This window comes from Erythrolamprus reginae, chromosome 2 (assembly GCF_031021105.1).
Source record: "Erythrolamprus reginae isolate rEryReg1 chromosome 2, rEryReg1.hap1, whole genome shotgun sequence".
NCBI lineage: Eukaryota > Metazoa > Chordata > Lepidosauria > Squamata > Dipsadidae > Erythrolamprus > Erythrolamprus reginae.
The window spans coordinates 218,904,065-218,927,735 of NC_091951.1; the positions used below are offsets into that span (position 1 = coordinate 218,904,065).

General features: G+C 41.2%; 1 protein-coding gene across 1 annotated transcript in view; it reads left to right on the top strand.

Annotated features, from left to right (window-relative positions):
* The window catches only part of LOC139161983 (sodium/potassium-transporting ATPase subunit alpha-1), a 29,074-nt gene extending 14,957 nt beyond the window's left edge, over window positions 1-14,117 (top strand). Inside the window, exons 6-23 of the mRNA XM_070741870.1 lie at window positions 257-391; window positions 510-627; window positions 1,780-2,048; window positions 2,154-2,352; window positions 4,264-4,373; window positions 5,799-5,933; window positions 6,187-6,379; window positions 7,102-7,277; window positions 7,597-7,733; window positions 8,516-8,666; window positions 9,079-9,247; window positions 9,911-10,065; window positions 10,265-10,388; window positions 11,971-12,116; window positions 12,236-12,366; window positions 12,528-12,629; window positions 13,331-13,422; window positions 13,821-14,117. Coding sequence (XP_070597971.1) covers window positions 257-391; window positions 510-627; window positions 1,780-2,048; window positions 2,154-2,352; window positions 4,264-4,373; window positions 5,799-5,933; window positions 6,187-6,379; window positions 7,102-7,277; window positions 7,597-7,733; window positions 8,516-8,666; window positions 9,079-9,247; window positions 9,911-10,065; window positions 10,265-10,388; window positions 11,971-12,116; window positions 12,236-12,366; window positions 12,528-12,629; window positions 13,331-13,422; window positions 13,821-13,849 — 2,571 coding nt within the window. The 3' untranslated portion in view covers window positions 13,850-14,117. The remainder of the gene's footprint in view (window positions 1-256; window positions 392-509; window positions 628-1,779; window positions 2,049-2,153; window positions 2,353-4,263; window positions 4,374-5,798; window positions 5,934-6,186; window positions 6,380-7,101; window positions 7,278-7,596; window positions 7,734-8,515; window positions 8,667-9,078; window positions 9,248-9,910; window positions 10,066-10,264; window positions 10,389-11,970; window positions 12,117-12,235; window positions 12,367-12,527; window positions 12,630-13,330; window positions 13,423-13,820) is intronic.
* The last annotated feature ends 9,554 nt before the right edge of the window (window positions 14,118-23,671 follow it).

The following is a 23,671-nucleotide window of genomic DNA, read 5'->3' on the forward strand; positions in this document are numbered from 1 at the left end:
ATCCATTGAAAGATAATATCACACACACACACACACACACACACACACACACACACACACACAGTATTTTATTTGATGCTAAGATTGCTCTATCATTACTTATCCTACTATAAAAAGTTGCTTCTAAACCTTTGCTGAATTACTTGAGAATACTCCTATATAATTTTATATGTTCAATTTTTTAATGTATCTTTGATCACATATTGGAAGTGTGGAGTTATCCTATATAGTCACTGAACATTGCTTCTTCTTTCAGCAAGCTTTGGTAATCCGAAATGGGGAGAAACTGAGCATCAATGCAGAAGGCGTAGTTGTTGGAGACCTGGTGGAGGTGAAGGGTGGAGACAGAATCCCAGCTGATTTGAGAATAATTTCGGCTAATGGATGTAAGGTATGTATATCTTAAAGGAGTGAAAATGAAAAGACTGTACTGGATGACCCACAGAGGACCCAGGCATGGCATCACCCAATGTCTCCATAAAACCACATATGCACTTTTTCTCCTGCAGGTGGACAATTCATCTCTCACAGGTGAATCAGAACCTCAGACAAGGTCTCCAGATTGTACAAGTGATAACCCACTAGAGACCAGAAATATTGCATTTTTTTCCACTAATTGTGTTGAAGGTAAATATAATTTCTAATATTTGACCAACAAGGCTGTTAGGATATGGCAGTTCTCAGATCTAGAAATGATAGATTGTTCAAGGAGAAATTAGGAAACATCTTAGAAAGCATGTCTTCTATTAGCACGTTTTAGAACTGATGGCTGTTAATTTGTAAAGAGTGGTAGCAGTTGTTTTTTTTAATGTCTTTTTGAACTAAAGTATGAATATACCATGTTCCCCCCAAAATAAGGCCAGGTCTTATTTTCTTTTTGGCCCCAAAATAAGCACCAGGTCTTATTTTCAGGGGATGTTTTACCCGTTTACCTTAGGACCACCACAGCCATATCCCATACCCCGGCATCGGTTGCATCACTGCCTGGCTTCTATGGCCATTTGCAGCCACTTACAGCCAGACACTGCCTGACGAGTCACACTGGAGCCACTGCTCATGGCAGGAGGCTGCATGGTGTGTTGTGCCATTGCGGATTTGAGTGGTGGCAGCAGCGCAATGAGCCTTGTGCCAATGAGCTTGATGTGCCACATGGCGTCCGGCCACGAGCAGCCACAGAAGAAGTTAAGCAGCGGCACAACGTGTCTGGGCATGGGAGACCTGGCTGTGGCAGTCCTAAAGTAACTGTGTGTAGGGCATGTTGGGAGCTTGATTTTATGCCTGCACCTCACCCCACCTTGTACAGCTAGACTGTAGGCAGGACTTAACTAGGGCTTATTTTGGGGTAGAGCTTATATTAAGCACAGGCGTGAAAATTAGGCTAGGGCTTGTTTTCGGGGTAGGACATATTTTCAGGGAAACACGATATTGCTGGAATATCATTTCTCTAGCTATGCTTGAAAGCTTTGTCAAGGAATCTTCTATCATTCCTATATGCAAACCTATAAAGTTTTGCAAGGACAAAAAAGAACAAAAATAAATAAAAGGTTATAAAACATTCTTAATACACTGAGAGCATCTGCACCAAAGATAAATTCCTTGTGTGTCTAATCACACTTGGCCAATAAAGAATTCTATTCTATTCTATACATATCTTTGAACTATTTGACTGGAAAACATGTCCTTGTTTGTGCTGAAAGACAAAATTGTGTATTATGCTTGCATTGCAGATAACAAAGAGAGAAGGGAGAGTTTAATTACCATCCTTCTTGTGATTTTCAGGTACTGCCCGTGGTGTAGTCATCAACACTGGTGACCGAACTGTGATGGGCCGCATTGCTACATTGGCTTCTGGGTTGCAAGGGGGAAAGACTCCCATTGCTGTGGAGATTGAGCATTTTATCCACATAATTACTAGTGTGGCTGTGTTCCTGGGTGTTTCCTTTTTTATCCTCTCATTAATCCTCGAGTACACTTGGCTAGAAGCTGTGATATTCCTTATCGGCATCATTGTTGCCAATGTCCCAGAGGGTCTGCTTGCTACAGTGACAGTAAGTTGCCTTAAAGAGATTAGCACACTCTTCCTAACAAAAGATCTGACAGAATATCAACTGTGGTGGAAGGCAGCCTTCACCTCCATTTTCTTCATTTTGTAGGTATGTCTGACACTCACAGCCAAGCGCATGGCTCGTAAGAATTGTCTTGTGAAGAACTTAGAAGCCGTGGAGACTCTGGGCTCTACTTCTACCATCTGCTCTGACAAAACAGGCACCCTGACTCAGAACCGCATGACTGTTGCCCACATGTGGTTCGATAACCAGATCCATGAAGCCGACACAACAGAAAACCAGAGTGGTAAGCTGCCTGATTTCTGTAAGAGATAATTTGGTGCTACTTTCTGCTAATAGTTCAAGATAACACTTGTTCAGGCCTGTAGCCTAGCTTTCTAGTCTCCACAATAGCCAAAAGGAATACATTTGCAATGCTTCACATATGGTTTTAAATCAATCTTGATAAGTGATCAATCTTGGCAGCTTTAAGAAGGGTAGAGTTCAATTCCCAGGATTACACAGCCAACCGTGCCATGTTGGTTAGATAATTCTGGGAGTTGAAGCCATGTTAAAAGTTGCCAAGGTTGAGAAACACTGATCTAGATTCATCTGAAACAATCATTTAAAAACAGGGTTTTTCAGAACAGAAAACCTCACGTTAAAGCACAATATTAAGCATAAAATATATTTGAAAAACGTTGATCATTGTTTGAAGGATATTATTTTGTTGATTGTTTAATTGCAGAGAAAAAAACCCCTAAATTCTATTAATCATGAAATCTTGTCATTTGAAGAGCCGTATTTCTCTCTACTTACATGGACAAAGGAGAGGACCAAGTCACTATAATGAAAGGATAAAGAGCTGGAAATAAGTCTCACCAGAATTTGCAATACTTTTCATCCTGCTTTCTGAAGACTTATAATATCACGGTTTTCCCCAACCGTTGTCATCCCTACATAATAGAGAATAGAGTATTGTTTCTTACACAGTGACTTTAACACAGTGACTTTAGATTTGTATGCCACGGAGAGGGGGCGGCATACAAATCTAAATAATAAATAAATAAATAATAAATAAATAATAAATAAAATTCCCCCTATCTTTCCCATAAAATCGATGGAAAACAAAATCAAGTTATCAGTTTATCCTTCATTCTTCATAAACCACTATGGAAAAGACAACACTAAATATTGTTTAGCCAACATATTTAATTGAAAATGAAAAACAGGGAGAAAATTGATTTATTCAGTGTGTTTTTCCATATATTTTGAAATGATATAATTATTTTCCTTCTATTGTAATAAGTATTTTCATATAAGCAGCCTAGCATCTGCTTTTACTGTAATCAACTAACATAGCAACATGGGTTGCAATACTACAGGCTACATAAATAAATCCACAGACTATTGTTAAAAAGATCAGTAAAGCATGTATGGCAGTGATGGCGAACCTACGGGTGGCACATGGTGCCATATCTGAAGGCACATGAGGTGTTGCCCTGTGTGCACGCTGGCCAGCTGATTTTCGACCATTTTTGCTCTTCCCCAGGCTTCAGGAAAGCCTCCTGAACCCTGGGGATGGCAAAAAATGGGCCAATGGGCCCAGAAGTTTGTTTCCAAACTTCTGGTTGGGCTGTTTTTTTGCTCTCCCCAGATTTCAGGAGGCTTTTCTGAACCCTGGGGAGAGCAAAAAAACAGCCTAATGGGCCCTAGCAGAAGTCCAAAGGCTTCAATGAGATCTGTGTGCATGCGGGGGTTGTGTGCATCTGTAGGGGAGGGCATTGCATTGCGAGTTTGGGCATGCACCTGCATCCTTTTGGCACTCGAGCCAAAAAATTTCAGCATCACTGATGTATGGTATAAACAAATGCATTACCCAGGAAGTTCTTCACAAGCCTAATTGCTTATGTCTAGAAGAATAGACCTAAAATGGTTACTACTAGATACAGAAGCAATGGTTGCAGTTTGTCTCAAAGTGTAGAAGCTGGTAATTAATCGAGCCTGAGGTCCTACAGCTATTGTTAAGAGCTGTGGTGGACCAGGAAGGGATCTTTCTTCTGCATGTAAGCTTTTAACCTGTGAAGGGACTTTGCTCCACTGTGCCTGGCATGATAGCTTTAAACCAAACAATGGGAAATTGTGACAGAGGAAATGAAGTATTGTGTGCTCATTTGGACACGGAATTGTGTACAATATATGGGTTCCTTCCTTTTAGGTGCTTCTTTTGACAGAACATCTCCAACATGGACTGCTCTAGCCAAGATTGCAGGATTATGTAACCGGGCCGTATTTCAGGCTAACCAAGAAAATGTTCCCATTTTGAAGGTGAGTTAATCCCTTGGTTCAGTTGCCATAGCTGCACACATTTGTCTACTATATGTGGCCTTGCAGTTACTGTGAAGCAGCATAAAGAAAAGGCATCTTGGAAAATAGAATGTTTTTCCTAATAGAAAAGGAAACATTGCAACATCTTCATTATGAACATCATTCCCTCGTTTATAAGCTCTTATGGCAGGGGTTTCAAACTCAAACTCAGGGATGCTTAACTCCAGCCTGTAGGGCTGGCCTGGAAATATTGAAAGACTAGCCTGCGGTGCCTGTGCTGGCCAAAATGGGTTGCATATCGTCTCCATGCAGCCCATTTTTGGCTGACTGAGTGCTGCTGGAGGCCATGGAGGGTGAAAAAGAGGCAGCCCCCCCCCAGCCCCCAATTTTGGACAGTAGGTTGCAGGAGGTTGTTCAGGCTGGAAACAGGGCAGAGGGGGTCCACATGTGGTTTGTGCCCCATTTTGGCCTGCAGGATGGTGTAGGAGGCTTCTGTCCCATTTCCTCCCCCTCTCTCCGCCTGCTTCCACCCCACCAGCCTGGAGAACTACAATGCTGATCCAGCCCTTGAAGAAATCCAATTTAACACCCCCTGTTATGACATGCAGTGTTGTTTATTAGGGTTACCAAAAACTTGAATGGAAATTTAGTTCACAAGTTTGTGCATAGATAAAAAAATAATAATAATCTATTGAAAATTCTATCCATGACAGAAGAAAGTTCCTTCTGAAAATAAGCTTTTTTAAAACAGTGATGCAAGAAGGACAGTACAAATATGCCCCCTAAACTGAGGAAAAACCCGCACTGGATAGGTAATTAGGTCTTGTGGTTTGCAAAGTGCTGGACAAACTGCCTCATCTTGGCAGTCAACAAACACATGGAATTTATCAATCCAATAATGCTCCATCATCTAAGCCTTCTGGATTGCCTTAAATTTTAATGAAATTGAGTTGATACAAGTCTGGTGTATTATCAGCAAAACAAACTACTTATAGGCAAGCACCAATAAGAGAACTTGCATTTTAACTACTTAAAAGTTACTTGAAAAAAGAACTTAAAAGGGACTTGAGTATTGTGTGTTTTTAAAAAGTTATTTACAGATGGCTTATGCCCCCCTCTTTGTGCTGAGCACATTCCATTCCATTCTATAATTATTATCAAGCCTGCCTATCTTCTCTTTACAGTATTGCTGCAAAAATATTTACTTTTGTTAATTTCTACTTAACACTAGCCTCTTTTTAAAAATAATAAGCCTACATGGTTTTATTTCAGAGAATGTTGAAATATGCCTTGATGATAAAATTAAGCTTAAATAACAAGGGGGGTTGTCTTCAAAATTAAGCTTAAAATTAAGCTTAAATAACAAGGGGGGTTGTCTTCAAAATATTTCAAATCCTTACTGTGAATTGCTGTGTCATTTGATAGAGAGCAGTGGCAGGAGACGCTTCTGAATCTGCACTCCTAAAATGCATTGAACTTTGCTGTGGATCTGTCAAGGAACTGAGGGAGAAGAACCCCAAAGTAGTGGAGATCCCATTCAACTCTACCAATAAATACCAGGTAAGAAATCCTTGTTTTTTGCACGGAGGCATTCCCTGGGAACAAATTCAGAATCATTTATGTTGGGCTGTGTTGCTGTTTTCCTCAAACCCATTTAGGATAATTATGCACCAATTGGATTATAGCTCTGGCTGGGAGGGTTCTGTCCTTTTGCGTTCTGTGTTTATCATCTGCAAGGCTTATTCCAAACCAGTGTATGAAATATCATGCAAAAGGCAGTTAACTTAACACTGTTGTTATTAATAATATACAGCTGTCAATTCACAAGAATCAAAACTCGTCAGAGTCACGATATCTGTTGGTGATGAAAGGTGCCCCGGAGAGAATTCTCGACCGTTGCAGTTCCATCCTGATGCACGGAAAAGAAGTTCCCTTGGATGAGGAGGCCAAAGATGCATTTCAGAATGCCTATCTTGAATTGGGAGGCCTGGGGGAAAGAGTTCTGGGTAAGATGCCTGACCGAATTCTTGTTTGTTCCTTCTTCTCTCAGAATAATCTGTTAGTCAGCTATGATCTCTATAGCAGTGTTTCCCAACCTTGGCAACTTGAAGATATTTGGACTTCAACTCCCAGAATTCCCCAGCCAGCGAATGCTGGCTGGGGAATTCTGGAAGTTGAAGTCCAGATATCTTCAAATTGCCAAGGTTGGGAAACACTGCTCTATAGGGCCCTCAAAAGGTAAGAGGGTAGTTGGGGCAATGCAGTTAACAATAGCAATAGCAATTATAGCTAGCAATAGCTCTTAGACTTATATACTGCTTTGCAGTGCTTTCTAAGCGGTTTCCAGGGTCAGCATATTGCCCCGAACAATTTGGGTCCTCGTTTTTACCCACCTCACCCCCATCCCTATGGACCCCATTGATAGCTGGCTTACCTTTATAGCCAAGAGATTGCATGAAACGGTTGTAAACTATAATGAAAATGCTTGGCCAGTGAGTGAGAAGTGCTTGAACTACTGTCACTTAAGATGATACGGCTTGGATGTTATGGTCAAGCATTCAGTGCAGTATTGTAGCAGAAAAGGTCCCCAGCTGAATATTTTCCTTCTAAGTACCCATGTCAAATACATAGACCCTTCCCAAACAAAATTGGGCAACTTAATCATTAATAATCAATGTCTGCCCTTGTCTATTTTGCCTACAAATAACGAAAATGGCATTTCTTCCAGGCTTCTGCCACCTGTCTCTGCCTGATGAACAGTTTCCTGAAGACTTCCAATTCGATACAGATGATGTGAACTTCCCTGTTGATAACCTGTGTTTTGTGGGTTTAATTTCTATGATTGATCCTCCTCGTGCTGCTGTGCCTGATGCTGTTGGCAAATGCAGAAGTGCTGGAATAAAGGTAAAAGTGTATCACTAACCTCTCCTCAAATATTTAAGGCTACGTCCAGCACCAAATAACTGAAAAGGGGACTAATGTTTGGTAGCTTTACAGATAAAGGATGAGGCTGGTGGAGGGGGGGGGGAGATAAACTGAACCTATGGGTAGATTCCCTTTCCATCTCAAAAGGTTAGGGTTATTGCTGATTCTTCTGTTTCTCTTGAACCACTTGACATCAGTCCCAGTTTATTTGTTGCTGCTCAGGTCAGGCGAAGGACATTTGAAAAGACTTTGAGGCCTTGTCTCCATTGCACTTGCTGAGGTTGATTTGTTTATGCAGGTCATTATGGTGACAGGAGACCACCCCATCACAGCAAAAGCTATTGCCAAGGGTGTAGGCATCATCTCTGAAGGAAACGAGACCGTGGAAGATATTGCTCTTCGACTCAACATTCCTATCAACCAGGTCAACCCCAGGTATTGGACCAGCTAGAGTGAAAAATGTGGAGCATTTCTCTGGGAGGGATTGGAGAAATCCTGCTAATCAATTTCCTTATTCTGGCATTTTAATAATATCTGTTGATAGGATATGAGAAAAATGGTTTGAATATTATTTTGTTTCCTTTTTTAAGACTCAAAGCTGTTTACATTATTTAATTGTTTTAGTCAGCTGGGTCATTCTGAAGGTTTGGAAGCGAAGTAGGGTGTGTACACACAAAGTGAAAATGTTTGCTTCAAACCCAAAACAAGCAAATCTTTGTGGTGAAGCTGCCACCTTCTTCAGTTCAGCCTGTTTGGCAGAGTCCAAACATGGACTGCTTTGACTGTCCTAGGTTTCAAATGAAGTAAAATGGGTTTGGGCATGGGCTGTGCATGCACAGAAAACTATTTTCAGAGCCCTAAGGCAAAACAAGATCAGTGCCGCATGGGGGGAGAGCACTGCTTCATTAGATGGGAGCACAAAGCAATGTGAGGCTATGGGGAATCGTTCACACCATCTCCAGTATTCAATGTGTTGAATACCGGTAAATACTTGGTTGGGGCATGACCTGATAATTTCAAGATCGTTGGTTAGATTTAGGAAATTGAATACTGGAAGAGGGCAGTTAGCAAAACACTATCAGTGTATTGTCAAGAAAAATACAAGGGCATAGTCACTGAGGCCTGGGACTTCAAGGATATATTTTCATTTTCACTGGAAAGCAAAGTTTGAAGGAATAATTTGCAACTTTTTCAACATGCCACCTTTTAAATTACAGAGATGCCAAAGCCTGTGTGATTCATGGGTCTGACTTGAAGGATATGACCAGTGAACAGCTAGATGATATTCTGAGACATCATACAGAAATAGTCTTTGCGAGAACATCTCCACAACAGAAGCTTATCATTGTAGAAGGCTGCCAACGGCAGGTAAGCAGAGGGGATCCTTGCAATGTTCTATATAAAGGCTGAGTGGTAAAAGACTTTGAAAGTGATCTACCCTCTCCAGCTTCTGATTATCAGTGTATAATGAAACCCTGACAGTTGGTGTCCTGTGTCTGTTTAGATGCTTTCAGTAATGGGTTTTTCCCTTTTATCTGCGCCGCATAGCTTCCTGATGCCTCACTGCTTTATAATTGCATATCCATTTCTATCTGGCAGTAGGTTTCTTCAGATGAGAATATCTGAAATACTTTTAGTTGGAGATTCAGTCTGGTCTCTCAGCGTCAGTCATGTCATTTAACACTAAACTGTGCCCTCCCCAAACTCACAAAGAGAAAAAAACCTAGGCTGTCCTTGAAATGAAGTGTCTAGAAAAAAAGAGTTTGTTTTAATCTTTCAGGGTGCTATTGTAGCTGTCACTGGAGATGGTGTGAACGATTCCCCTGCTTTGAAAAAGGCAGACATTGGTGTTGCTATGGGCATTGCTGGGTCAGATGTCTCTAAACAGGCAGCTGACATGATTCTACTGGATGACAACTTTGCTTCTATTGTTACTGGAGTTGAAGAAGGTAAGTGCCTAGTTCAGTTTTCTGAATTGAAGAACTTGGTCTCCCTCCTCTTCTTCCATGTTATAGTCCAAGTCCCCAAATTCTGTGTGTGCTTTTAAAGAAGAATATAAAGCTCCCTGTTTGGTACTTGGAAAAGTAGACATGTTCTCCTTTGTCAGTTGGCTAAATTTCCATCTGCCTTATGATAATGTATGCTCTGCTACAGGGGATTTTCCCTCATCTTCTTTCCATAGAGTTTCTCAAATAGTGGGGCAGGTGATGCCGGGCGGGGGGCATGTGTGACCTTAGGGAATATGTGTGGTCCCTCTCAATTGATTTCCCTAACCAAAAACAAGCTCCACCGACTTCTATGGGACTTAGTCCCAGGAAAGTGAGTAGTGCAGCCTTCCCCAGCCAATAGTTTGCTTGCAGCTTATATTAAGTAAAATAATAAATATTAACCCCAAAATTCCATTGGAGCCCAGATCGGAGAGTTTGTGTGTGTGAGAGAGATGTTTACTTCTTCCTGGGAGGGGGGTGGGCATAAGAGAAAATAATTGAGAAGCACTGCCTTAGAGTGAGTTAAGTTTTGTTTTCTTAGGAGTTTGTGCAAGAAGGAAGGTTGGCCTCAAATGCATGACAATATTCTATTTGCTTTCATTTTAAAGTGCTCTTTATTTTTAGGTCGCCTGATTTTTGATAATCTGAAGAAATCAATTGCCTATACTTTGACCAGTAACATTCCTGAGATTACACCTTTCCTTATCTTCATAATTGCCAACATCCCTCTACCGCTGGGGACAGTCACCATCTTATGCATTGACTTAGGCACTGATATGGTTAGTAAAATGTATTAATTAATATTGCAACTAATCCGCTCAACCCCATAGAATGAGACATATGGTATACTTCTGTTGCACAGTTTTTGCAGTGAGGCCAAATAGTTTTTCAGTGCAGATGATACTGATTCATATATGAATCAGCTTACAGCCTGTGGAGCTTAATTTAATTCTGCAACTTCTTTTTCCTGCTCCAAAGGTTCCTGCAATATCTCTGGCATATGAGCAAGCAGAAAGTGACATCATGAAGAGACAGCCCAGAAACTCCAAGACAGACAAGCTGGTGAACGAAAGGCTAATTAGCATGGCTTATGGTCAGATTGGTAAGCAGAGAGGAACCCACTTGTATCTCCTCTTTTTGTGAGTTTTTTGTGGAAGGACAAATGCTCAAAAATCCAGCAAATGCTTTACATGGGAAAAGAGATGGCTAACATTTTAAAATACTGTGTTATTTTAATAGAAGGTAAGCAGGAAAGTTGGAAGAATTAACATAAAATCTAAAATAAGTGCAGGACGTGCCATTCATACTATTCTGCATTTCTCCTATGTACATTTTTCTCTTCCCCTGCCCCAAGTTATATTTTACACGTTTGAATTTGACTTGGGGGAGGGATCTGGGGAAACTGAACCCCCACCCCAATATCCACTGTGACAAATTTTCTAACTTCACATATAGAATGTGGCTTACATCACCTTGAAATTTGATGCCACATCTATGGAAGTATCCAGAGCAGTCTGGACTAGTTTTCAGAGATCAGTTTCTACTGATAAGGTTTGCAGCTCTCTGTATTTCCTCACATGCTAGGGAAGGTGTGCACTCTTACACTTCTCACACTAAAAAATGCGATTACTAATAGCAATCTAGTTAGGATTATGGCTGATATGAAGACTCATTAATCATGATCTGTATACTATAGGACAGTGATGGCGAACCCTTTTTTCCTCGAATGCCAAAAGAGGTGTGGGCACACACTATCACACATGTGCGAGTGCCCACACCCATAATTCAATGTCTGGGGAGGGCAAAATCAGCTTCCCCCCCCCCCAAGGCCCTAAAGAGGCCAGAAACAGCCTGTTTCCCAAATTCTGGTGGGCCCAGTAGGCTCGTGTTTCACCCTTCCCAGGCTCCAAAGGCTTCCCTGGAGCTGTGGGAGGGTAAAAACGGCCTCCCAGAGCCTCTGTGTGAGCCAAAAATCATCTGGCTGGCACACATGTGCACATTTCAGCTGAGCTAGGGCAACAGCTTGTATGCCAGCAGATATGGCTCCATGTGCCGCCTGTGGCACCCGTGCCATATGTTCACCACTGCTATAGGGATTTAGAGTGCTAATAACATTGAAAACTAACATCATTAAGGAAAACTGCAAAAGGAGGTACATTGTATTTGTACATTTAGGGAAAGGGCAGGTGAATTCTTCAGTGGGAAAGGTGAGTATAAGTAAGAGACCGGGAGGGAAATGGGAACCAACTGGAGGTTGGGACTAGGAGTTAGCAGCTGGGTGGGAGGTACCTATAAAAGGGCAGTGATGGTTCCTGGAATGGCCATCTTGCATAGCCCTCTGTACAGTTAAGTTGTGCAAGAGACCTTCGAAAAACTGTAGTCCTTCAACATGATGAAGATAGACTTCACTGAAATTTGGAAAGTTGCAGTCTTGTATATTTTTTCACAAAGATCAGTACAGCAGTAGTCGCTATTTCATCCTTAATAAGTGTTTATGCAAATAGATCATTTGATAAATGTGTACTACAAAAATGATTCACACTTATGTTAATTGGAAGATGGTGAGATATTTTCAGTTTCATGAGATGGTTTTAAAACAATACACAAAAGAGATGCCCACGTTTTTGAAATGTGTGTTTGGAATGTACTGCTAACATTTTCTCACCTCTGTCTTATCCATTTAGGTATGATCCAAGCCTTGGGTGGCTTCTTCACATACTTTGTAATCCTCGCAGAGAACGGCTTCTTGCCATCCAGTTTACTGGGGATTAGAGTGTTGTGGGATGACCGGTGGGTAAATGATGTGGAGGACAGCTATGGACAGCAATGGGTGAGTTTGTTTAGTTTAAGGAGACTACTGCCAGACATTACTAAACCATTGATTCCTTGTTTCATTGGTAATAAGAAGGAAATTCAGTAACCAATTATTTTCCTCTTAAACTTCTTTAGACTTATGAGCAAAGGAAAATTGTAGAATTCACTTGCCACACAGCATTCTTTGTCAGCATTGTGGTGGTACAGTGGGCAGACTTGATTATCTGTAAGACCAGAAGGAATTCTGTCTTCCAGCAAGGAATGAAGTAAGTAGCAGACTCTTAACAAGGGCATTTTTTTCATGTGGCCCTTGCATTGTTGAATATCACACAACTTGCAAATAATATAAGCCAGCAGGCTTTGAAAAATGTTTTTGCAAGCTGAAGAGCCTGCAAGACCAAGTTTGATCTCTTAAATTCTTCCACAGAAACAAGATCTTAATATTTGGTCTCTTTGAAGAAACTGCTCTTGCTGCCTTCCTCTCTTATTGCCCAGGAATGGGTGTTGCCTTGAGAATGTACCCATTGAAGTAAGTAATAAACTTGAATAATGTTGGGCGTTTGAAATTGATGATTAGCACATCTATTCCTCAGTTGCTATTACAGGATTTAGCACAATTTTGATCATATTTAATTCAGTGATGCATTGTGATAGGTCGCAGTGTTCCCTCTAATTTTTTTTTGGGGTGGGCGGAAAAGTATAGTGTCTGAGCGGCAGTCCCTTCGGGACTGGGCGGCACAGAAATAATAAATAAATAAACAAACAAACAAACAAATAAAAAACCCACCCTGTTTTGCCTCAGAGAATTTCAAAATAAAATACTGTACTGTGTGTCTATAACAGTGAGCTCATAATAGGGCAACTCTATCAATATCAAAATGCCACTTAAATAGTTGAGCTAGTTTTTGATTTTCTTTCTCTCTTCCTTACTCCCATTCTTTTTCTTTCTCTTTTCCTTCCTCTCTTTTTTCTATCTGTTTTTCTCTCTTCCTCTCTTCCTCTCTCTCTCCTTCCCTCTCACTCTTTCCCTCTCGGCTTCTGGGCAGGTTTGAACAACTCTGAGTTGATGATGATTTTTAAGTGAGCGATTGCTCACTGCTCAGCTTAGAGGGAACTATGGGTCTGGGCTTCCTCTGAATTATATGTTTTTGAGGCTACTGAGCTTTTGTTGCTAACCATCAATTATGTTATACAGCTATGTACTACAACTTTTTTTTTTTAACTTTGCAGACCTTCATGGTGGTTTTGCGCTTTCCCTTATTCTCTCCTCATCTTTGTCTATGATGAAGTAAGAAAACTAATCATCAGACGTAGCCCTGGAGGTAAGCAACTATTTATTTACTCAACAACACTCTAGTGTGCCATAGATTTATGCTAATCTAGAAAGCTCTCTTAAGATTTCAGGCGTGGAACAAATATATTATTATTATTATTATTATTAACAATAATTTATTATTAATATTAATATTAGAGTGATGATGATGATGTAATAAAAACAATAATCATTACCATCATCTTTATGAATGTGACAGGCTCCTTTTAGTATCTTGGAAGCCCAGGTGTGGGCATAAATTTAAATTATAACACTATATTTGACTTATTCACCTGTGCTTTTAGAGCTCAGTGTTTTGTGTTCTTTAATTTGTTTTGGATATTAATGAATAACCTGTTATTTAAACCATGACATATTCAACTTGATGTCTTTGTTTTTCTCCTGTAGGCTGGGTGGAAAAAGAAACCTATTACTAAAGGTCTGCTGGACTAGAGGTAGTTGCACTCTTGACCTCCATTCCATTCTTTTGCACCTGAAATGCAGGAAGAGGGAAACATTGGAGGATGAAAGCAACTGAGAATGAAGAAAAGTAATGCAATGGGAAAAAAATGGGTAGTGTTAATGTAGTCCAGGTTTTGGGGTGGAAAATAACAGTAGCTTTTAACGTGCCTGTTCAGGTTTTTTAAAGAAATGTTAAGTTTTTATGTCTGGACTTTTACAAATAAAGATGGATCAGAAGAGAAATCTGTCTCTTATTCATAGTAATTCAGGAGAAGGTGGGCACATGCTAGCCAGTTTAAAGACAAGAAAAATGGACCATAGTCAGGAGGCATTTGAGGTTTCTTTAAAGGATACATAATGGCAGCAAAAATGGACATCATTATGTTATACAGCTGTTCTAATTGGATGCTGGCTTGGAGTACTGGTAAGATGGCAAAAGCAACTGTCCTTATTGAAACTTGACATAGATATTGGCACGTTTTTTGAATAGATTGTTGAAACATTTCTGAGCACTTTGATAGGAATGCATCAACGTGAATGAATCAATAAAAGCCAACAATTCATCACAAATAAATGCCAGACTAATTTATCTAACAGCCTTGAAAAGTGAGCCAACTTAAGAAACATGAAGTCCTATATCTGGGAACTAAAAAAATAAAGGCACATGATAGGGGAAACTCCCAGCCCAAGTCACCTCACAGGGTTGTTGTAGGGAAAATAGGAGAAAGGTGTGTTGGATATGCTTGCCAGCTCACGTTATCTGTAAAAATAATAAAGATAGTATGCAAATAAATACATTTTTTTTTAAAAGAATAACTTGCTTGTTAGTATACATATGAAAACGACCTGGGATCTAAATAGAGCACAAGTGAGGTGATGCTGCTACTGAAAGGGCAAATTCTATTTTGGAAAGCAACTACTTTCTCCCTTGATCAGGGCCACTTTTGAACGTTGAGTTCTGGGCACCAAATCTTTTTTAAAAGTGACAGATCAGAGTAAGTTAAGAGAGAACAGTTATCAAGATAGGGAACAAAAGTTTGGTTTGGCAGAAACAACATTCAGGGGCTTCAAGGATTGACATGCAATAGATTGGGAGTGGATTTATTCTCTGTTTCCCTAGCAATTGATTGAAATACAGGGAGGCAGCTTCAGTTTCGATAGTAGGCATCTCCTATTGGTAACCAATGGAATAGATTACATTATGAAGTGGTCTGGGCCCTCAAAAACAGACTGGGTGGCTATCTTAAATGTTTTAGCACAGTCTAATGGTGGAAGCAGAGAGGATTAGATGACTTCTGATGAGCCTTCCAACTGTATGATTCAATTACAGGAAATCAAAAAGGACACATCCATAAGCTTAAACTTGTGCGAGATGATAACAGGAAAATTTAAGGACAAGCTGGGATTAGTGCAAACAATAATGTAAAAGGCTTCTTTGGTTGTGTTTAAAATAAAAGAAGCTGTTCACTGTAAATGGCAAAATATTAGGTTATCCTTGGCTTTTAGTTTGAAACAAACTTTCACAAACTAAACTAAATAGTTTTAAGAAATTGAAGAGATGGTGCTCATGTTGGATGATAAAAGAATTTGTACAGTATTTATCATGGACAAATTCCACATTGGAGAACTGGATAAATTGCAAGCTAAGCTATAACTTCTCAATGGTCGTCTCTAGCTGAATTTCTATACGGTTTGTAAAACTGGAAAACCAGACAACAGGAAGATGTAATTCATGTAGGTAAAGCAGGAATTTGAACAACTATAAACTGCTCAGAAAGAATTGGGAATTGGTTAGGCTTAAGAGAAGATTGTACTAGCACTTTCACAAATGTCAGAAAATCATATAGAAAAGATCAAGATTATCTTGTTCCAAAATGCAGGACAAGGAATAATAGGTTTTTTTATAGGTTTAGAAAATAATTATCTAGATGGAAGATGGGCTCACCCTCACTAGCTGTTACATGACGAAGCCAAGATTTGCTTTCATTTGAATTCCTACAGGAAGCAGAGCTTGCAAATTCTAGGAAATGATTACAGTTGGCTGGAAGCTAAAGAGAAGTTGGATGGACATTTTGTATGAGAGCACTTAACGTATACACATATATCTTCTTTTCACTTGAAAATTAAAAGAACTTTAGAACTGACTTTTTAAAAAGGTATCAGCAGTATCTCCCCAAATTGAAAATAAGTAGAGGGGTAATTAGGCAAGGGACTAACAGGAAGATGAAAATGCATTAAAAATTAAGATTTCTCTGTGCTCGTTCCACATCTCGAAAGCTTTCCTAACCCTCCTAATGATGCCTTGAGGAATTGCTATGCAAGAAATTGCAGGCCAGCTGACCTCTGTGGGCTGATAGAGAGCCACCTCCTCACAGGACAGCCTTTGTTCTCACTACACAAAGAACTTGGTTCTTTTCTGTACCTCAGTCAAGCTGTTTTCTGCCATGCTTCAAGGATAGCGTTTAGAAGAATAGGTCAGTTAGGGATCAGATGACTTGTCGTCCTGCTCCACACCACCTTCCCTCACAAAGCCAGTACACACTTGGCTATGCATGGAGCTGGCAGTCCCTGATGCTAGGACTGACCTCCTCGGTGGAACACAAAGCCAAGGTCTCTCTGTTCTTGCTAGAGCTGAGAAAGCCACTGGCAGTCTCCAAGCACATACAGTGGTAGCCCAGGCAAAGGAAATGCTTTGATTTTGGTGCTGGATTTCTTCCTAATTTCTGCAGAGTTTTGGAATGAATGAAGTGAACAAGTGATTTCCCCAGATTTACAAGCCCTTACAATATATTCGTGTTTTTGGAGTATAAGACGCACCTTAGTTTTGGGGAAGGAAAATAGGGGAAAAAATCTGCCTATTCATCTGGCTAGCGCCCTTAGTCTGGTCAGCTTCAGCACATCATTTTATTCCCTGGTTAGGGCTTAAAAAATCTTTGGAGGGAGTAGCAATGAAAAGAAGCCTGTAATTACTTAGGGCTGGAAAAAAAAACTTCATCAGAATAGCATTTTTTAAAAAGCTTGCAAGCTGGGAAGAGCCGGGAAGATTGTTGGCACCTCACTAGGGCTGGGAAAAATAACTTCGAAAAAGCTACATTCAGAGTATAAGATGCACCCAAATTTTCATCCTCGTTTAGGAGGGAAAGGTGGGTCTTATACTCTGAAAAATACGGTAGTTAGTGCAAGGCTTCTAGGCTAAATCTCACAGAAGGTTAGGTTTATAGCACCCTGAGTCAGCGGAGAAAGGCGGCATGGAAATCCAAATAAATAAATTACAGAATTTCTAGGATCAAAGAAGGCTTTTATAGCAAAAATGAGACCCTTGAAACAAAATAAGTCTACAGGCACAAGATTACAATTATGGAAAATTAATGCATAGTAACAGAAGTTCTGTTAAGGAGAATGTAAGAATTAGAAGGAATCTGATGGTTCATCTATTCCAATCCCCTGCAGAAATCCACTAACTCATTCCCAATAAGTTGCCATCCAGCTCCACTTGAACAGTTCCTATAAGGGAGTTCCAGTGTTTATAGGTCAGAAATTCAGTCTAATGGTTAGACTTAACCTCTTTTTAAAAATGTCAAGCTATCATATTGCCTTTTGCTCAAAGAGAGAACAGATCATTTCCGTCCACTTTGTATGTGTCAGCCTCTGACACCTGCAGACGGCTATCTTGTGCCCCCCCACACCATTTTTTTTCTAAGCTACATGCTCTGCTATTTTAATGGTTCTCCTTTGGTGCGATGACCCTGGGTGAGGCACGGAAGCAACACAGCTGGAGAACAGTTCTAACTCCCTTTTATTGCACCAACGTTCCTCCAAATGTCCCCACTGCAACTCCTAGAGCAAAGCTCCCACAGGCAACTCCGACAGTGAGTAATCCAGCAAGCAACGTTAGCAAGGCAGCAATTAAGGCAAGAAGTCCAATGAGGCAAAGCTAGCAAGGCAGCAACTAAGACAAGGCACACAAGATAAAGCACAGCAACCTCCTGCCATCGACAACTGCACTCAAGGCTACACAGACTCAACACTCCCAACAACATCTCCTTTAGTTTCAGTCCCAGGTGACCCTTGTGAAGAGGGGCAGGAGACTCTCCTCCCAAGTCGTCAGGTCGGCCTGTGCTGCTTCCGCCTCCTCTCCTGTCTCCCGTGCTCAGAGATCAGGAGGGAGACAGTCCTTGCTCATTACTGGAGCTCCATTGCTACTCTGCTCCACTGCCTGCTCTCCCCCTCCCCCAGTCATTTTGTGCCTGTTCTTCCTCACTGGCAGTTCTTCCCAGGCCCGAGAGACCCATGGCTGCCTTCTCCTGTTCTTTTGGTCATTCCTCTGGAGCCAATGAGGCCCTCTTCCTCCATCAGCCCCAGCTCTAGTTTCTCCTCTGCAGATTCAGACTCGGACAGGGCCATGATAGTAGGTCACCTATCTCTGGTAGTTCTCCTGTCATTCGTCTACATCAGAGGTCTCCAAACGTGGCAGCTTTAAGACTTGTGGACTTCAACTCCCAGAATTATCCAGCCAGCTTTGCTGGCTGGATAATTCTGGGAGTTGAAGTCCACAAGTCTTAAAGCTGCCACGTTTGGAGACCTCTGCTCTACATAGATAATCCTTTTAGATTATCCATCTCTGTTTTAAAGGTCTGCAGTCAGAACCGGATACAGTAAAGAGCTCCAAATGTTGCATTGCTACAGAGGACAAAAGAACTACAGCATTACCTCTCCCAAGCTGCCTTAGCCTGCACATAATTTGGCCTCCTTTGCATCTCCCCTCTATTCTTCAAAGAAATGCCATCTTCTATTTGTACAAGTTGCCCACAAGCGTATCATGAAAACCCCTGTCAAACAGAGATCAGGTTATGCTAGGTTATTTAACCACAGTCTTCACTTGGCCATCAAACTAATCACTCAGTCATAAAAAGAGATCATATTAATCTTACAATCTTATTCTTGAGGAAATCCTGCCAGTTTTTGGTAAAGATGGCTTTCTTTTCTAGGTCATATTTGAAATTTCATCAGTGTAGCCACAGGACAGGGCATCTGCAATAGAGTTCATCCAGGTCTCCTTGCCAAATACTGTAACATGGTTTCATTCAAATGGCTTATCAGGTCTACAAAGGCTAGGAGCAAGTCCAGATAGAGTAATTCTAGCATTTCAAAATTGGAGGAATTGTGTGACTTTCCCCCTTCTTCATCTGTGGCAGTTCTTCTCTCTTGTTGTTTTTTAAGTAGCCAGAATATACGACAGTTGGATATGAAATAGTAGTATCGGTTCTCCCCATAACACTCAGTGGATGAGGCAGAGTATTTAGGGGCATCCATTAATTTCTACAGCAAGTGAAACTTTCTTACAGCAATTAATAGCAGGACCCAGATCTGCTGTTGGTCAACCAAATTCTTTCAACTCCTATTTGGTAATTCTAGTACAGTCACACTCATGGGTTGATGATCTGTCCAAAATTACAGCCTCACAAACTAAAAGTTCATTGGGAAAAGAAAGAGAGTTTGCATGTTCACTGAATTTTTAAAAAATAATTTCTGAACTTTTACATTTCATGGAACATTTAGATGCTATCATAGAGCAGACGTGCCAAACTCAAGGCCCTCAGGCTAGATCCAGACCATGATGTGGTTAGATCTGGCCCGTGGAGCCGCCCTGGAGACATGCACAGAAGGCGGTGAGCACTCAACGACTGGAGTCCTGGGTGAAAGGGAAGTGCTCAGAGCACTGTGGGGCAAGACAGTCACCGAGGACACCAGCCCTGCTGTGCTTGCTACCTCCTGTGTGCGCATGGGGGAGTGCCCAGCTTGACAGACCTCTGGAAAGGAGGAGAGGGTGGTGGGGTAGCTGCACGAAGGAAGGCTGCCCCAACAAGCTAGCATCCTTACCACACACAATTGGAAAGAGGAATTCCCTTTCGTGATGGGCCAGCCTTCCTCACACAGGATGGGGGATTGTTGTTCCCCTGCTTCATGGATTTGTCGGAACAAAAGTTGGATTCGGAGGAATCTGCTTCCTGAAAACTTTCTCCTCCACACTTCCACAAGTAGCAGTGTCTACCTCCACCTCCTGCTTTCCTGGGAGGGAGCATCGGATAGGGAAACACCAACAATATCTGGGATTGGGAGAAGAATACCTCCTTTAATGTGCTTGGACCACCTGTGCACGCACACACAAACACACACACACACATCATTCAACTGCCAATCATGCCTGAGCTTAGGGAGAAGGCCCTCTCCTTCCTCTATGGATAAAAATCCCCAAACTTAGAATGTGTTGTGTGTGCACTTGTGTGCACTTGGCTGCCAGCAGTTTGGGACGAGGAGCTTGTGGAGCACCGAATTGTCCTCATTTATTTATTTATTTATTTATTACTTAGATTTGTATGCCGCCCCTCTCCGAAGACTCGGGGCGGTTCACAAGTCAGTGCAATTTGTTTCGCCCTGACCCAGTAGTGTCAAATCTGCAGCGCCCAGGCAGTGGCATCGAGCCAGCCACACTCACCCAGCCACACCCACTTAGTTGCAGCAACCTGGTGTGACCACCCAGCCACGTCCACCTGGCCGCTGAGAGTCATCATAGTCTTACATGCAACTGGCTCTTTGAGGGCAACTATAATGCTGATGCCTCAATGAAATTGAGTTTGACGCTCCTCTCCTAGACAGTGTGGCAATTCAATATGTGGTTCTAGTTATACAACAAGAATAACAGTTGTCTAATTAAGCTTCCAAAGGCATTGTATCATAAAACCAACCAACTGTGGTTGGGGGGGGGGATTATATCCTCATTGCCATTGGAATGAAAAAAGAATTAATAGAATCACTGGGAGATTTTCCCAAAGATGCTTTTTCAGAAGGCAACTAGATTTAAGAACATAAGAAGAGCCATGCTGAATCAGGCCAAAGCCCATGCTGAGTCCATCATTCTGTGTCACACAGTGGCCCACCAATTGTCCATGGGGATCTTGAGCAGAAAGAGAAGGCAAGACCCTCCCTTTCCCTTGACCCCCAACAAACGGTACCCAAGGGAATCCTGCCTGCCTCAACAAACATAGAGGCAGCACTTGGACATCCGGTTCAATAACCACCGATACTTTCTTGTTTGTCTTTGAGGACATTTTGCTTTTCATCCAAGAAGTTTCTTCAGCTCTGACTGGATGGTAGGGGGTAGAAGGATTTATATTCCATGTAAACAGCTGGTCATTTGTATCCTCTCCCCCCCCCCTTTTTATTAGTTTATAATATAAAATACAAAAATACAAAAACAAATAAATAGGAAAAGTAGGGGAGGGAAGGCCAGAAAAAAGTAAAGAAATCTAATTAAATTAGAAGACCCACCAGTACAGGATGGGTGGGGAAAAGTATATCTCTAGAAGAATTCAAGGATATCTGGCAACCATTCATTCATTCATTCATTCATTCATTCATTCATTCATTCATTCATTCAATCATTCATTTGATTTATATGCCGCCCAACTTCCGAAGGACTCTGGGCCGTATACAGCAAGAATAAAGACATCAAAAAAGGCAATATAAAACAATTTTAAACCCCTTAAAATCATACATATCATTTGGGGCCACATCTAGAAGGTGTGTCATTGATCAATGGCCCCAAGCCAATAGAGTGGGGGCAGTACGGATCTCCAGAGGTAGCTGGTTCCAGAGAGCCAGTGCCACCACAGAGAAGGCCCTCCCCCACAGCCCTGCAACCAACACTGCTTAGCCAAAGGGCCCGTAGAAGGAAAACCCTGTGGGCCCTTATTGGCCGCTGGGAGCGGTGCGGCAGAAGGCGGTCCTGAAGATAGTCTGGCTCTAAGCCATGTAGGGCTTTATAGGTGATAACCAAACCTTGAATCGTGTCCGGAGCCTGATTGGAAGCAGTGCAGCTTGGGGAGAATTGGTGTGATGTGGGTATACCTATGTGCCACCACAACAGCTTGTGCAGCTGCATTCTGGAAGGGGGAAGTCATATCTCTTTTTTCTCTCTGCAGTTTTTTTTCGTTTCTGTATTTTTCTTACTTTGTATTATTTTTTAATCTTCATATTTTAAAACTTCAATAAAAGTTATTATTAAAAGTTATTAAACATGTTCTGTCATGAAAGGTAGGATTATAAAGAATCAGAATGTACATTTTCTCATACTTTTTTGCCACTGTTGCTGACATCAGAGTGACAGTCCTTCTTTCAACTATGTAGTGTATCCTCCTGCCTGAGCAAAATTCTGCTCTGATAGCAAGAAAAGTCAGCAGAAAACAAGGCTGTCAGCTCTCCAAGATGTAGCACAAGCCCAACACTCACTCTCCTTATCTGTCATGTGTGCTGTAAAAAGATATTTGGGCATCATCCATTCATCATTCATTAAATTTGTATCTAGCAGTCAATTTCAGCATTCAGTGCTAAATGTTGTGAGCTGCCCCGAGTCCTCGGAGAGGGGTGGCATACAAATCAAATCAAATCAAATCACAAACAAATAAACAAATGCAAACAAACAAACAATTCCTCCCTGCCCATGGCCTTTATCTGGCTATCCAGCTATACTTCTGGCCTGCTCTCTTGAGGTAGCACTGTCCCCTTGATAATACCCAAACTGTTAGAGGAGGACCCCGATAAACAGATACCAGTGGTATCAGAGGCCATCCAGTGGTATAAAGAGGAGGAACCAGGATCAGGCCCAGCTCTTGCCAAGAGCAGCTCAGTCTGTCTCTGATGGTTATCTCAATAAATCATTCCCCCCTCCTCCAAAGAAAAGGTTAGAGATAGGCAATGGCTAGATCTCCTCAGGTGTGGGCATAGCCTCCTCCAAAGATTATGTGAACAACATTTTTGCTACTGATCACTAGAGCAATTCAGGGGGCAATTTTGTTCTGTAAAATATTATCAGATGGTTGTAAAAATGCCGAAGCTAGCAATGTCCAGTGAGGCCATGATGTCAACATTACTTAATAGCTGTGCAATTGCACAGTATCTCATAAAGAACAAGTTACGTCCAGTAAGTCAGAAGATTTGAGCAATCTTAGTGAACAAAGCTAGGCAGTCATTTGTTACATCAGCTGCTATTACTTAGGGAGAGAATGGGAAGCAAGGATGGCAAAGCACTTGCTAATTCAAACTACAAAGTTGGTTTTAGCTACTTAACAGCCATCTCACACTTAGGTTTTGTTAAATATCAACTTTTAAAAAGTAGTGTGGTTTAGTAATTAAGAATTTTGGACTCAGCCCAAGGAGACCCGGGTTCATACGGATTCAGACTTGAAGCTTAATGGTTGACCTTTGTCACCCACACTATCTTTCAGCCTAACAATAGCACACTGTTCTTTTAATAAAAAATGGAAAAATTACGTATGTTTGATTTAAAAAAATAGTTATCAACATGTGAACTGTAACAATTAGCAACGCAAGGGAATGTGCATTGGAAGGAATGGTTGGCACCCATGCCTTCCCTGTCAATTGCACTAAAGATCAAATGATGTGTTATCTATATAGCAACCAAAGGAGGGAGTGGGTCAAAAAAGGAGAAATAGTGACTGGGACAAGTTGATTCATGCCATGCCCATGTAGAAACAAGTGGAAAGATTAGGGTTTCATATAATTTTCATTGAAATAAAGATCCTTATTTTTCTTTTGGATGGTTAGAAAATTGTGAAATACGTACCTTGAAAATGGCATACAAGTCCAATCTTTTTTTCCCCTGGTTTGTAAAACAAGCAAATGACTTTAACATTTGTTCCACATCAACATTAATCTATTCAATGTAGCTTTAACGCAGTAAGATTTTTTAAACGTTAAAGTCAACCACGCTCAGTTAT